The sequence below is a fragment of the Cervus canadensis genome, chromosome 12 (genome assembly GCF_019320065.1).
Source record: "Cervus canadensis isolate Bull #8, Minnesota chromosome 12, ASM1932006v1, whole genome shotgun sequence".
NCBI lineage: Eukaryota > Metazoa > Chordata > Mammalia > Artiodactyla > Cervidae > Cervus > Cervus canadensis.
In genome coordinates, this window is record NC_057397.1 from 23,916,993 (window position 1) to 23,930,467 (window position 13,475).

At 40.3% G+C, this 13,475-nt stretch overlaps 1 protein-coding gene across 3 annotated transcripts in view; it reads right to left on the reverse strand.

Moving 5' to 3' along the window:
• Positions 1-13,475, reverse strand: part of TOX (thymocyte selection associated high mobility group box) — a 307,493-nt gene that overhangs the window by 29,044 nt on the left and 264,974 nt on the right. For all 3 annotated transcript variants that reach the window (XM_043483897.1, XM_043483896.1, XM_043483898.1), the window contains exons 5-6: positions 13,140-13,370; positions 495-575 (exon numbers count right to left, since the gene is read on the reverse strand). In XM_043483897.1, coding sequence (XP_043339832.1) covers positions 495-575; positions 13,140-13,370 — 312 coding nt within the window. The remainder of the gene's footprint in view (positions 1-494; positions 576-13,139; positions 13,371-13,475) is intronic.

Sequence of the window (13,475 nt, forward strand, 5' to 3'; positions counted from 1 at the left end):
TTCCAAAGCATAAAATAATTGTAAGGGGTGCTTTCATTTTCAAATGAAATGATGCATCTTCCCCCCATCTGCTTGCTTCTTTTGGCAGGTGTACATCCTAATGATGTTGTAATGAGGCTACAATTAAAGACAGTTGCCATCTCCTCAGCAAAGACCAATGGGATGGGGTCGGGGTGCTGGGGGTGGAAGACATTTAAAGAGTGGAATGTGGTGAAACAGAAAGTTGGCTCAGGATTAAGAATGTGCTGCAACTAACCCACAAAACAAGTAATCCACAGGCAGGCAATATTATACAAAAGGCCCAAAGGATGTTGTTATGGTCCTCTAGATATGAACAAATATTTCCATAACATACAACTTTGCTTAGGATTTACTTTTTCAGCAAAGGAGAGTGTGCAGAAATGCTGAAGTAATCTTTTGTGCTTTCAAATGACCATCATGATCTGAGACGAGATGGCCATAACCCGTCCCAAGACCACACAGTTGAACGTTACCTTGGACACCAGGCTGGCTCTGTATGCTGCTAGTTGCTTCAGGTACTCCTTCTTCGCAGCCTCTGTTTTCTTTTTATAGACCTGCAACAACAGAGTCTTAAATTAGAAAGCGCATCTGCTTTTGTTTCCAGAGAAGTACAATGCAGAATGATAATTGCATGTGTTCACACACACACACATACACTCACACACAGACAGAAGACAATAATACGTATCTCCCCAAAGATAGTGTTTTCTTACTGAAGCAAGTTTTTAAGAAGTATGGCAAGAGATTAGATAATAAAAAGATTAACAATAGTAAAATTTCCCATTTTGCATAAAGCATATGAAGAGATATATCTGGGTTAGTCTGACAGTGGAGGCAGTTGGTTTGGAAAGATACTATGGCTGGAGGTTCCCAGGGAACCACATATGAGTAAAGAAGCCATTCATACCTATATAAGGGGCAGATAATGCTACAGTACACCCAAATCCTGACATATATCTCCTTGCTAAATAATGTTATAGTGCACTCAAATCCTGACATATATAGAGCTTCCCTCGTAGCTCAGCTAGTAAAGAATCCGTGAAAGACACTATGGCAGGAAGTTCTCAGGGAATCACATGTGAGTAAAGAAGCCATTTGTACTTATATAAGAGGCAGATAATGCTACAGTACACCCAAATCCTGACATATATCTCCTTGCTAAATATAAAAACAAGGACAGAATTCAAAGATGATCGATAAAGTTCAACACGCTAATCAAAGAAACAGTTATGGAATTTGCAGGTTCATCACTATTTTAAAGTTTTGTGCCTTGAAGTTCTATTTTCAAAGACTCAGCAATCAGTGATGGCAGTCAAAGTCACATTTGGGAGTGGGCTGGGGACCCTGAATGGCTGAGGACTGCACGTGTGCCATGACGTGTAGCCTGCTCTGGTCGTGCCCTTTCCAGAAAACACAAAAAAATACAATGGATGGTATAGATGTGTGGATGCCGCAATAAGAAAAGGTAAAAATGCTCTGAATTGAGTTTCAATTTACAGCAGCTTTTCATTTTTCATAGGAAATGATCTTGCAAATACAAGTAAAATCATCCTAAATTGAGCAAAAACACTGAAAAACAACTTGCTGGTAGGCTAAAGGTCACATCGCTAAGCTAACAGAAAAAAAAGTTATTAGAGTCGAAAATGAAAGATAAGCAAAGTGAATACATTTCGTCTGCTAACATTAAGGTAATTCTTTCAAGGCTTTAGAGCCTGCTTTTGTTGATCTTTTGAAATCAGCCCCGAAGAACAAAATATTTTTCACCGTTGGATGCATTTTCATCGATACGACTATTTTAAATTTCCCACATCTTGAATTTTATAGCAAGGAATGAGGCGTGGCTACTACTTTGTAATGCTGAGCTCAAAACCAGACACAGGCCAGCGTGGAAAGTGGCTTTAGAATTAGTCAAGTATTAAATATAAATTGTGTGTAAAGACCAAATATCTACCAAAGTCGGGAGAAGTCAATTTATGGTTTCTGATGTGGAAGGTGGTTTGCTGAGACCAGTCCCTGACTGTGAAATTTAAGGTGTGAGAGATATTACCTACTCATAAATATTTTAATTAAAGCAGAACATTTTACTTAAAGTAAACAAATGAGTAACCTTGTCAACAGAATTATAAAGGACCCTATGAAATGAATGTGCTAATTGTTCTCCCTTAGGGAGTGCTTCAGCCTAGTCTTTCATATTTGGCATTTTGGTATATTATAATAAAGGTAACTATAATAAGGCCAATTATGAATTCATACAATAGTATCACACAACCACTGTGTCATCTTTACAATATATGGAACTAAAGAAATTTAAAAGAAATTTTTTAGTAAGAAGCCAATTAATCAATTACAGGAAAATTAATTCAATTACAGGAAAAATTTTAATTTACTGAGCTAATTATTGGAAGTCAAATTCAGATTCTTTTTTAGACACCCATATATGAAAACAAATAAACACTAAATTCCAGCAAATGTCTTTGAACAGTATGATTCATGTATATCATATGCTTTGGTTCAGTCAGAATGAGAAACACGGAGCCCTCTTCCTTTTTGATTGATTTATTTCTTTCTTCAAAGACAGATTTCTGTTTGTAGTTCTCCTTCCAATCTCTTCCCCAAGACATATTTTTTATTATTAATGACCTTAAACTGACAATGTTTACATTTACTTTTAATACCTTAAAACGGTTTCCAGAGGGTTTTACCCCCACACAGACAGAAATCCCATTCAGGACTTTGAAGCAAATATTTAGCAAAAATATCTTTGATGGTAGTACACTTTTGTAAACTTGAAGCATTTCTATCATGTTTTTTATTCATATGTTACTCTAGGTGACCTCCTTGGGCAGCTAACTAGCGTTCATTTAGCTTCCAAAGGCAAATATTACACACGTGGGTCCACAGCATTGCCTGAAGCCTCATTTTCTAAGTAGCACAGGTAAGACAGTGTTCAGATGGACTGACTGTAACATCTATCATCCTTCTTGCCTTCCGTTTCTATTGAAAAAACAGCAGTGTTACTACAGTGGGGCTCCCAGTGGTTAACATCCCGCAAGGTGTTAACTTTCCTGAAATTTGTTTATTAACAACCACAGGAGAAAGGTGGCAACTCTGCGTGTTTCAGGCTGGATGTATGCCCCCTGGTTTCAGGGGAGATCGATGTCGTTACGGGATTCCTGACTAGCATTCAGAGCACCTGGTTTCCTCCAGATGGCTCCCTATCGGCTATTGATGACCGGCTATGCGGGATCATCCTACACGTGCCTAAATACCACTTTAGGAAAGAGGACACTCATCACGTCACATTACATGGCTTGATGGGTCTGCTTTTCTCTGAATAGCTGCAGATCTTCAGAGGGAGAATTCAAAGGGTGCTGATTTCAGGAGGTATGTTTCTGTAATTGTGTCTAAAGTGGGGTACCCTGGATCAGAATTAAAATCTGAGGTGGCTTCCCGTACAGTAATTTAGAACCTCCACCTTTAAGAACTAGCTAATGGCTCAAATCTTATTCACCCTGTATGTCCTTGTGAAGCTACCCTCTAAAATTGCAAAAGGATGTTTTCTGAATCCTATATTTGATGGAGATGTCTGAAGAAGGACCTCAAATATATCAGAATGATAAAAAACATGTACGAATTCCACATACTGAAATTCTTCCTTTAGAACAGATAATTAAAAATCTTTAGTAAAAAGTTCCACAAAAACGTTTCAAAGCTCTATTTATGGATGGAGAAAAGTCTTTCACTTGCAGAGACTGGAGATGACACTGACTGCATTTGCAATGAGCAGTCCACTGCAATGATCAAACCTTCTAACCTAGGGGATGGGTCCGATTTACATCAAAGTTAAGTTTGGGAAAGAAATGGTCTCTCTCTCTCTTTCTCAGGGAAAGACAAATATTTTAAAGAAATGTGATTCACACAGTAAATATTAGTACTCAGCTGAACTACAAAATGGCTTCCAAATGGTCTACAGCTGTTTGAAATAAAGTGCAAAGTTGGCCAGATGAGGATTTAAAAATCATAATACATCATTTATCATTTTCCCCAGCTCATCCAAACACTTTTGAATTCATCCTGTCCTAACTTAGTTAGTTGCTATGGTTTGTTATTCTAAGAAAGCTACCATACCCTATCTAAGGATTGCATCTCAGCGGTTAAGTTAAAACATATAATGGCTAAACTAAAACAGACCTCAAATGGCAGTTCTAGAGAATCCAAATTCTGTTCATGTAACCTAGTGATTCTATGAATCATTTTTTTAGTTGCACTACATTCCAGAATGTATACACATTTTTATAAGCGAATAATCTCTAACTAAAATCAGCAGTTCAGTATCAGTGACTACGGATGCACTCAAACAGAAAACATTCTAATATAACCTGTCATTTTGCTTTTTTCACTTTCTGCTCCTTCCCCAAACAATCCATCTAACTTATATAGAAAAGTAAAATCTTACAAATACCATTTAATTCCTTCTTCCTTCCTTCTTTTTGACTCTGGTCCTTAGTTAATCTCTAGTTATAGTTTATTTCAACTCTTTGCAGTAATAATAAGAAAAAACACAGTTCTTCTAATTCTGGATTTTATTCAAACACTATAAAACTAAAGGCACTTTTCTTTTTGGTTAACTTCAAATGCAGTTTTTCCCCAGTATAATTTCATATTTATAGAAAATGCTTAGAAACATGGTTATGTAAGAAATAATAATTTAATCTCATTTCCCTGTAATATACAGTACTTGAGAAATTAACGTTTGCAGCATCTTTGAATGCTATTATTATTTAGGACAGTTAGAGCAAGTGCATCTGTGTTTACACAGAACTTAGTCCTTAAATGCAGTTACATTTCCATTTGTGTAACTTGCTCAGCGTTTTCTTAAGCATTCCAGAACTCAGAGAACTTTATAAAGTGGTATTCAGAGAACTGAAAACATTATACAACATGACAAAAATTTTGCTATCGATTCTTTTTGGGATCCATCAAATGCAAACACATCATCTACACAATAATGGGGTAACCTGTTTCTGGAATGGTAGGGATCAGAAGCAAGCTCTTCATCTGAAAATACAGCTGCAAAATATATGTCAGTTTATTAAATGAGGATGAGAGTGTAATGTTCAATTATACTTAACAATATAGTGAGTATCTATTATGTGCCTGCATGGTGTGAGGAACAGAAGCTACAAAACCAAAAAAAGTATTAAAATATGCTTCTATTGTGTGCATTTTTTGTGTCAGGCATATATATATATATACACACATATATCTAATCAAACTGGTCTGGTATCTGAGATTTATCTCTGTTTATGCAACAGCTCCTTCTGGTTGCATGAGATCTCCCTTGGATGCCTCAATCAGACCCCCAACCACAGGGCAGCCCTTTTAGGCGGGGCAGAGTTTGGCACATAAAAGGTGTTCAGGAAATACCTGTGATAGAGTGTATAATCCCTGGTCTCAGGTTTCTCCTCTGTGAGTCAGCATGGGTGTGGTACTCACGGTAAAACACCAAATTGCATCTTCTAAATGAGAGTGGGCATCAGTGGCGACAGAGGACTTGGTATACAAAGAGGTAACCTGCCCTCCTGAAACATGTTTACCAATAATACACAAAGCCCAACGGACTTGAGCGAGTGTTATGTTCAAATTCTCTCCCTGCTGACATCATGGAACCGTTCAAGTGAAATGTCTGCTCTCTCTGTGTATCAGCATGGAGTATTTCCACGTGTACTCTGTGTATGTATACCCAGGAAGGTGTGCCACAACCCCATTTATGTACCAATTAATTATAGGTATATATACCTGTGATTTAGAAATAAAATATGTTCACCATTGGGTATAATATTTCCAACTGCTGTTTCAAGCTTTTATGAATATTAATATAAACTTGCCTTATTACCTTCTACAGTTTTTAAGTGAACAATTGTTTTATATATCTTTTACACCTAGCATTAAAAAAAAATTGGAGAAAACACATAATGTTTATAAGGAACTGGCCAAGATAAACACGTGTGTGAATGCTACGGTAAAACAGGATTTTAGTTAACCTTTAGTATTGTTGACATAAAACCCACATTTTATCATAAGATACGGGGCAGGGCTGGGGGAAGGCCCCGGCAGCACTTCTGTAGTGGGTATTTGAGCACCAATGAGGAGTAAATGATTTGATTCTGCGGGCTCAGAGGATTTGTCAGCTGCCTCGTAAGTATAATTCTGGCTCTTCATATCCCTGCTGCTTCTAATTTAGCAGGACAGGCTCATAATTGAAGCAAATTAACTATTTACACTTGCCACTTCTACCAGGGGAAGAGGACACAGCAGCAGGAAAGAATGAGCAGGAAATTACATTCTTCCCACTTGTGTCAGACCTGCCCTTATATAAACATATTAACAGTAATTTCATGAGGCGTCAAACATAGGAATAAATACTGAGGGATGAAATAATGAGGTGCTGCTATTGAGCTGAACTGCTATGGCTAATATCCTTGGATATGAATTATGCATCCTGAAAGAAGGCATATGTTACAATATTCAAACAGTTTCCCTGCAAGTGGTATCTGCTCATTAGGCTCTGGATCTCGAGGTAAACCTGCTCTCTTCTCCCACGACAGGGCAGCATTTACAAAAATATGCTCTCTGGGCACCGTGGGCTGTGGTTTCTCCTGAATACACCAAACCCTGAACAGGGGCCCTCCACTCCATTTTTAGCCTAACAGCGTGTTTATTTAGCTCTTTGGCTGAAGCTTTAAAGCCATTTAATGTAATGTAAACAAGAACATTTTGTTTGTAATTTGCTAAATGTATTACAGCCCAACTGTTTCTCCAATTAGGAACTTAAGGTTCATTTAGTAATTTACATCTGGTTCTGATTTAAGGTGACTTTCCTTTCCCACTTAGGAGCTGACTTTCCACAGCTAAAAAGGAACCAAGAATGCTTTATAGCTCTTTGGACCGATCCCTTCTGCTTTAAAGCTGGATGGACTCTTTAATTTAGTGGGGTTTGACTTTGATGACCAGAATCACAGAATTCAAAATAACGGGGAAATACAGGAAATTCAGCTGGACCTTCATAAACAAAGATGCTGAGGGTTGCTCAAACTCCAAGGAGTCTCATACAAAGGGCATGATCTTGTTACGTTATTATTTTTCTTTCTCTGTAGGTTCCAGTCAATGAAAGATAAGTAGCAAAGACCAACATCACCCTAACACTTTTGTTTTATTTCCCTTTCTCCATCTGGTGCCTTTTGGAAACGACTTACTATGTCTCTGAACCAGGCTCTCCACTGTCGTAGGATTCATTAGCATTTAAAACCTTCCGTTGGAATCCCAAACACAAACCCGCTCCCCTTCCAGATTGAGCCCATCAATCAATGGAGAGATCTCTGATATGTGAAGTTTGTTCAGTGGCTTTGGTAGGAACAACTCATAAGGGAGGTTTTGTGTTCCTGGAGGATTTTTATCACTTCTTTCAGCTTGCTTCTGATTTCTCTTCTTTGAGAGATTCTTTCAGAAATCAAAGTACATATAATTTCTCCCTTTCCGGGGCTTCTGAAAATAAAGACCTGCCCATCTGCAGTGGCTTCTTAGCCCCGCCTAGACTCCACAAAGAGGAAGCATGTGACACACACATACACAGCAGCCCCATTAGTCCTGTTCCCTCTGGCTGGCAAGAAAACATTCAATTGTAATCTCACTAATAGCTGTTTTTCCTTAAATATTGTAATTTTCTGAGCCCCTAATAAGTCATCAATAATTTTGCCCATTTCCCCCAGTTTGTGTTTATATTTGGAGCTGTTCATAATTGTGGGCTATTATGACAACGGGATTTCTGAACAATGGTGGTGCATGAAATCCTAGCCTTCTCCTTGAACCAGCTGCCTGCACAAAGCCAGCAGCAGCACGTGGGGGCTGTTCTGCAATATGCACATTTGTCCTAAATTTTGAAGTTTAATGGTCTGCCTCGAACTGGCTCCAGTAACATTCCTTTCAAAATACATAGCAGTATGTGTGCTCTCCAATTGAAATATTAAATGGGAGTAAAATACAATTAAATTAAGTTTGAAACAGAGATATTACGTTGGCACCATGAGTCAACATAAAGGGGAAGAACAGGTGGTAATACACCATAATAACACTTATGGATATTTTGCTGAAATTCTCTTGATGCCCAAAACGTGCATTCTAGGGGGCATGTGCGCTTTGCGGGCAATTCCGGCAAACTGTCAGAGAGGGGCTGCCGCGTGGCACACGGCAGGCCCAGCTGATGCAGTACGTCCCTTCTGTAAGCGAGGCATCTGCTCCCACTCACCGAACCCCCTCCCTCCTTGTCCCTGGGACGGACTTGCACCCGTATATGGCAAAAACCACCCTTCTTGGCATACTCTGCGGTTTCACTATCTTTATTAAGCAAGATCATCTTTTTAGAGGAAAGGATAAGCTATGCTGAACCCCTGTCAAGTCAAAGGAACATAAGGCGTGGGGACAAACTATCTCAAGTGATTCAAACTGATCCCAGTACCTTGTTTTGGTAATGGTGCTCGAGTGTTAAGATACTAACTTCTCTGTAAGAGAAAAAGTTATTTCTATTAATACATCTCCCTAAGTAATCTTAGGACAGTTTTTTAAACAATGCACTTTGACTATGGAGTCGCTTTATAACACTCAGTGACTAAACAGGGTCTGTGCTGCGCTAAGTTGCCTCAGTCGTGTCCAGCTCTTCGCCACCCCTTCGGACTATGGTCCGCCAGGCTCCTCTGTCCAGGGGGTGCTCCAGGCAAGAATACTGGAGTGGGTTCCCATTTTCTCCTCCAGGGGAGCTTCCCAACCCAGGGATTGACATTGCATCTCTTAGGTCTCCTGCATTGGCAGGTGGTTTCTCTACCATTAGGGCCACCTGGGAAGCCCCCAAATAGGGTCTGCTATTATATAATCTCATCTTTTATTTATAAAACATATTCTTCAACCCCCCAACTATTTCTATTAAGAGAGAACCCAAAGACAGACTCATTACAAGTCACTTATTAAATTGGAAACAAAAGAGAAAGAGAAAAGTGTTTTGTTATCACAATATACAATTAAAAAGCCTTAAGTATTATGTCATAATTGTGATTCTACTTCCATTAGAAAGGCTCAGAGCTGAGTTTGAAAGACAGAATGGGAGTCATTTCTCTTTTTAGCATGACACTGGAGAATAGTGACTCTCGTATTCTTTGGGTCTGTAAAGACCTTACCTGGTCAGATCAAAAATGTGGATTATCTCAGTATTCCCCTCTTGGTATAATAAAAATAAAAGACTGTATTATAATAGAGTTAGTGGGGAAATCCTGAAGCTTTATATTTGTTGCCATGAGGAACTACCCAGTCTTCATCATAAGAACATTATTCTTTTCCACTAGAAACATGGGTACAGGCACTGACCTTGAATTGATAATGTAAAGGATTTGATCATGGGCTAGGAAAGAGCTACGTAGACCTCCCCCATTTAAGTTCCTCTAGTTAATCTGGGAAGTAATTAGGAAAAGGTATCTAGGGTTAGAAAAACAGACAAAAGGAGTCAGATCGGTGGTAGCACTGGCAACTAAAATTTCTTGACATAAAACCAAAGAAGCGCATGTGAGCCTTGGAGCAGCACCCCCAGCTCGCTGCCAGGTCGCAGAAGGGATCACTAATATCCTCTGATTACAAGCTGCCATCACAGTCACTAGGGAAGGCAATCACCTTCTGGATGTCTCCTCTGGGAAGTTCTATCTCACAAAGCAAGAGTTTACAGCACTGTGGCCTGGCCCCTACCCAAGAATACACACAGGGGCTGTCTGAGCAGGGAGAGAGGTACATCCTGGTGCCTGGACCACGGGCAGAGCAGCACAGGGGTGGGCCTGGGCTTCCTGGTGGAGGTGCACTGTTTCTCAACCCATGAATAAGCCCCTGCGTAGAAACCCCCTGTGAATCTCCAACATCAGTGGGGAACCACACTTTGGCTTTGGGAGTGTGAGAGCAAACTAATCCAAGTTAGGATAGAAACCCGCTCTGAAGTCTCAAAAAACTATATTAGGTTTTCAGTGGAATCACAAGATACAATGTCAACCACTCTATTTGTGAGTTGGGCATTTTAATCTCACACACAGAGAACATTTCTGTGGTATGTTTTCCATCCTCAGAGATGACTCTTGCAGCAGAGCTCCACAAGGAAGGCCTGTGCTTTTCTATGAAGTCCTTTGCTGTGACTGGCAATCTTGAAAAGGACATAATGTGTAGAGATTTCAGACTGGACAGGACAGCTTTCACTTGCAGTAAAGGGGGGTTGGAGAGAATTGGAAGAGTAGGTTTAGCTAATGTTTTGTTAGCAGTTGGTTTTACCATTATAGCTATAATTGTTTTTAAAAATTGGTTAGAAAAGAACTGCAGGTTGAATGATAAGTTCTAGTCATGGTGTGTAGTCTTAGACAAATCAATCAACGAATGGGACCTGTCTTATTCTCTGCTCTCCCCTCAGTGTCTAGAATTGCCTGGGGCACACAGTAAACACTCAATAAATCTTTGTTGAATGGATAAGTGACTGAGTTTAACTATCTGGCCCCATTTCATAACCTGCAAAATTCAGAAAACAGCATCTATGAATACTGTGCTGAACAAATGAAACAAATCATGAAAAACTGTTGTTAAAATATAAAACACAATATACATTGTAGATGCTGACAGATACTATGATATATAGGTTCTTAGAGATGTACACAGGTTTGAGATGTTCTCTTTCTTAAATACTTCCCTGGACCTGAGGAGAGGTAAAAGTCTCTGTTAAGAATCCAGTATGAGACTAACCCATCAAGAATGCAGTTCAGTATTTTGTAGCATCTAAAGCTGCTACTATGTGGATCACAATAAACTGGAAAATTCTGAAAGAGATGGGAATACCAGACAACCTGACCTGCCTCTTGAGAAACCTGTATGCAGGTCAGGAAGCAACAGTTAGAACTGGGCATGGAACAACAGACTGGTTCCCAATAGGAAAAGGAGTACGTCAAGGCTGTATGTTGTCACCCTGCTTATTTAACTTCTATGCAGAGTACATCATGAGAAACGCTGGGCTGGAAGAAGCACAAGCTGAAATCAAGATTGCCGGGAGAAATATCAGTAAGCTCAGATACGCAGATGACACCACCCTTATGGCAGAAAGTGAAGAGGAACTAAAAAGCCTCTTGATGAAAGTGAAACAGGAGAGTGAAAAAGTTGGCTTAAAGCTCAACTTTCAGAAAACTAAGATCATGGCATCTGGTCCCATCACTTCATGGCAAATAGATGGGGAAACAGTGGAAACAGTGGCTGATTTTATTTTTTGGGGCTCCAAAAACACTGCAGAGGGTGACTGCAGCCATGAAATTAAAAGACACTTACTTCTTGGAAGGAAAGTTATGACCAACCTAGACAGCATATTAAAAAGCAGAGACATTGGACTGTGAAGAAAGCTGAGCACTAAAAAATTGATGATTTTGAACTGTGGTGTTGGAGAAGACTCTTGAGAGTCCCTTGGACTTCAAGAAGATCCAGCCAGTCCATCCTAAAGGAGATCAGGCCTGGGTGTTCATTGGAAGGACTGATGCTGAAGCTGAAACTCCAGTACTCTGGCTACCTCATTCGAAGAGTTGACTCTTTGGAAAAGACCCTGATGCTGGGAGGGATTGGGGGCAGGAGGAGAAGGGGACGACAGAGGATGAGATGGCTGGATGGCATCACCAACTAGATGGACATGAGTTTGAGTAAACTCCAGGAGTTGGTGATGGACAGGGAGGCCTGGCGTGCTGTGATTCATGGGGTCGCAGAGTCAGACACGACTGAGCGACTGAACTGAACTGAACTGAAAGCTGCTCCACTTCATCCACATCCAGTGACTGAACTTTAATGATAATGTTCATCTAATTTTTCCTTCATGATAAAGAAATTCCAGATGGTGACAATGGCAATCTAGTCCCGGCAATCTAAAAATCTGGGATCAATACCGCTTCTTTGTCGAAGTGGGTTCTGTCTATACATGGGCTTCCCTGGCGGCTCAGACAGCGTGAGAACTTGCCTGCAATGTAGGAGACCCGGGTTTCCCTGGGTTGGGAATCCTCTGGAGAGGGAAATGGCTACCCTCTCCAGTATTCTTGCCTGGAGAACTCCATGGACAGAAGAGCCTGGAGGGCTACAGCCCACAGGATTGCAAAGAGATGGATAAGACTCTTTCCATGATTCCCATCCTCCTTAAGACCTTCTGGATGACTTACACTGCGGCTGAGATACAAAGTGTCTCACGCCACTGCTCCCCACCAGTGTGGTCCTCAGCACACCATGGCAATCCACAAGAGGAGAAAATAATCAGGTATCTGGGCCCATTTAATACAGCCTAGCAATATGGTACAAGTGGGATTGAATAATATACTCTAGTGGTCTTTAGGGAATGGCTAAGGGTAGAGATCCTTAAATTCGAGGTTCATTTAGCAAAGAGTAAAGAGAGTTTTGATGACAAAAGAGTAAATACTAAGTGCTGAAGAGAGGTGTGGACAGTTCTCAAAATGCTTTTAGTGTTTTTTCTTCTGTCTTTAGAATCACATTGGCAGCATTAAGGAATGAGGTAATCCTGGCTTGGATATGTAGAAGCCCTTCCAAAAGTAACTACAGCATATAAACTTTGAAACAAAGGAACTAAGATACTATTTATAACAGAGCAATAGAGGAATGTAAAACCATGTGAGAATCCCCTGAAGTCTGCTTCTGGTGGGGCACATTCTCAGCCTCAGTTCTAGTATTCGAGGAATTCACCCAATGACCAGGCTTCCCAGGTGGCGCTAGTGGTAAAGAACTTTCCTGCCAGTGCTGGAGACGTAAAAGATATAGGTTCGATCCCTGGGTCAGGAAGATACCCCTGGAGGAGGGAATGGCAACCAACTCCAGTATTCTTGTCTGGAGAATCTCATGGACAGAGGAGCTTGGCAGGCTACAGTCTGCAGGGTCGCAAAGAGTCAGACATGACTGGAGCTTCTACACACACACACACGCACACACCAAAAGACCTCAGAAGCCACTTCTTTAGGATGCACACACTTTCTCAAATCATGTTGAATCATCCATTTTGTATCTTTTCTTACCTGTTTTTGCTCTTCACCCAAACCATCCCACATGGAAGCCACAATTTTAGAAACTTCACCAAAGGTAGCATTTGGATTTTGGCCCTTGATGGCAGCCTGAGTATCACGGAAGAATAACGCATAGGCAGACACTGGCTTCTGTGGCTCATTAGGGTCCTTCTTCTTCTTCTTTTTGGGGGTTTTTGGTTTTTTCCCCATGTCAGAGGCAGGTCGTTTCTCTCCACCATTGATCTGAAATAAAACAAAATCTGAATTATAGAAGAACTAAACAAATTTAGGGGCAGATCATATTGCTCTTTCTTGAAACTTACCCAGGTATCCTCACCCATACACATC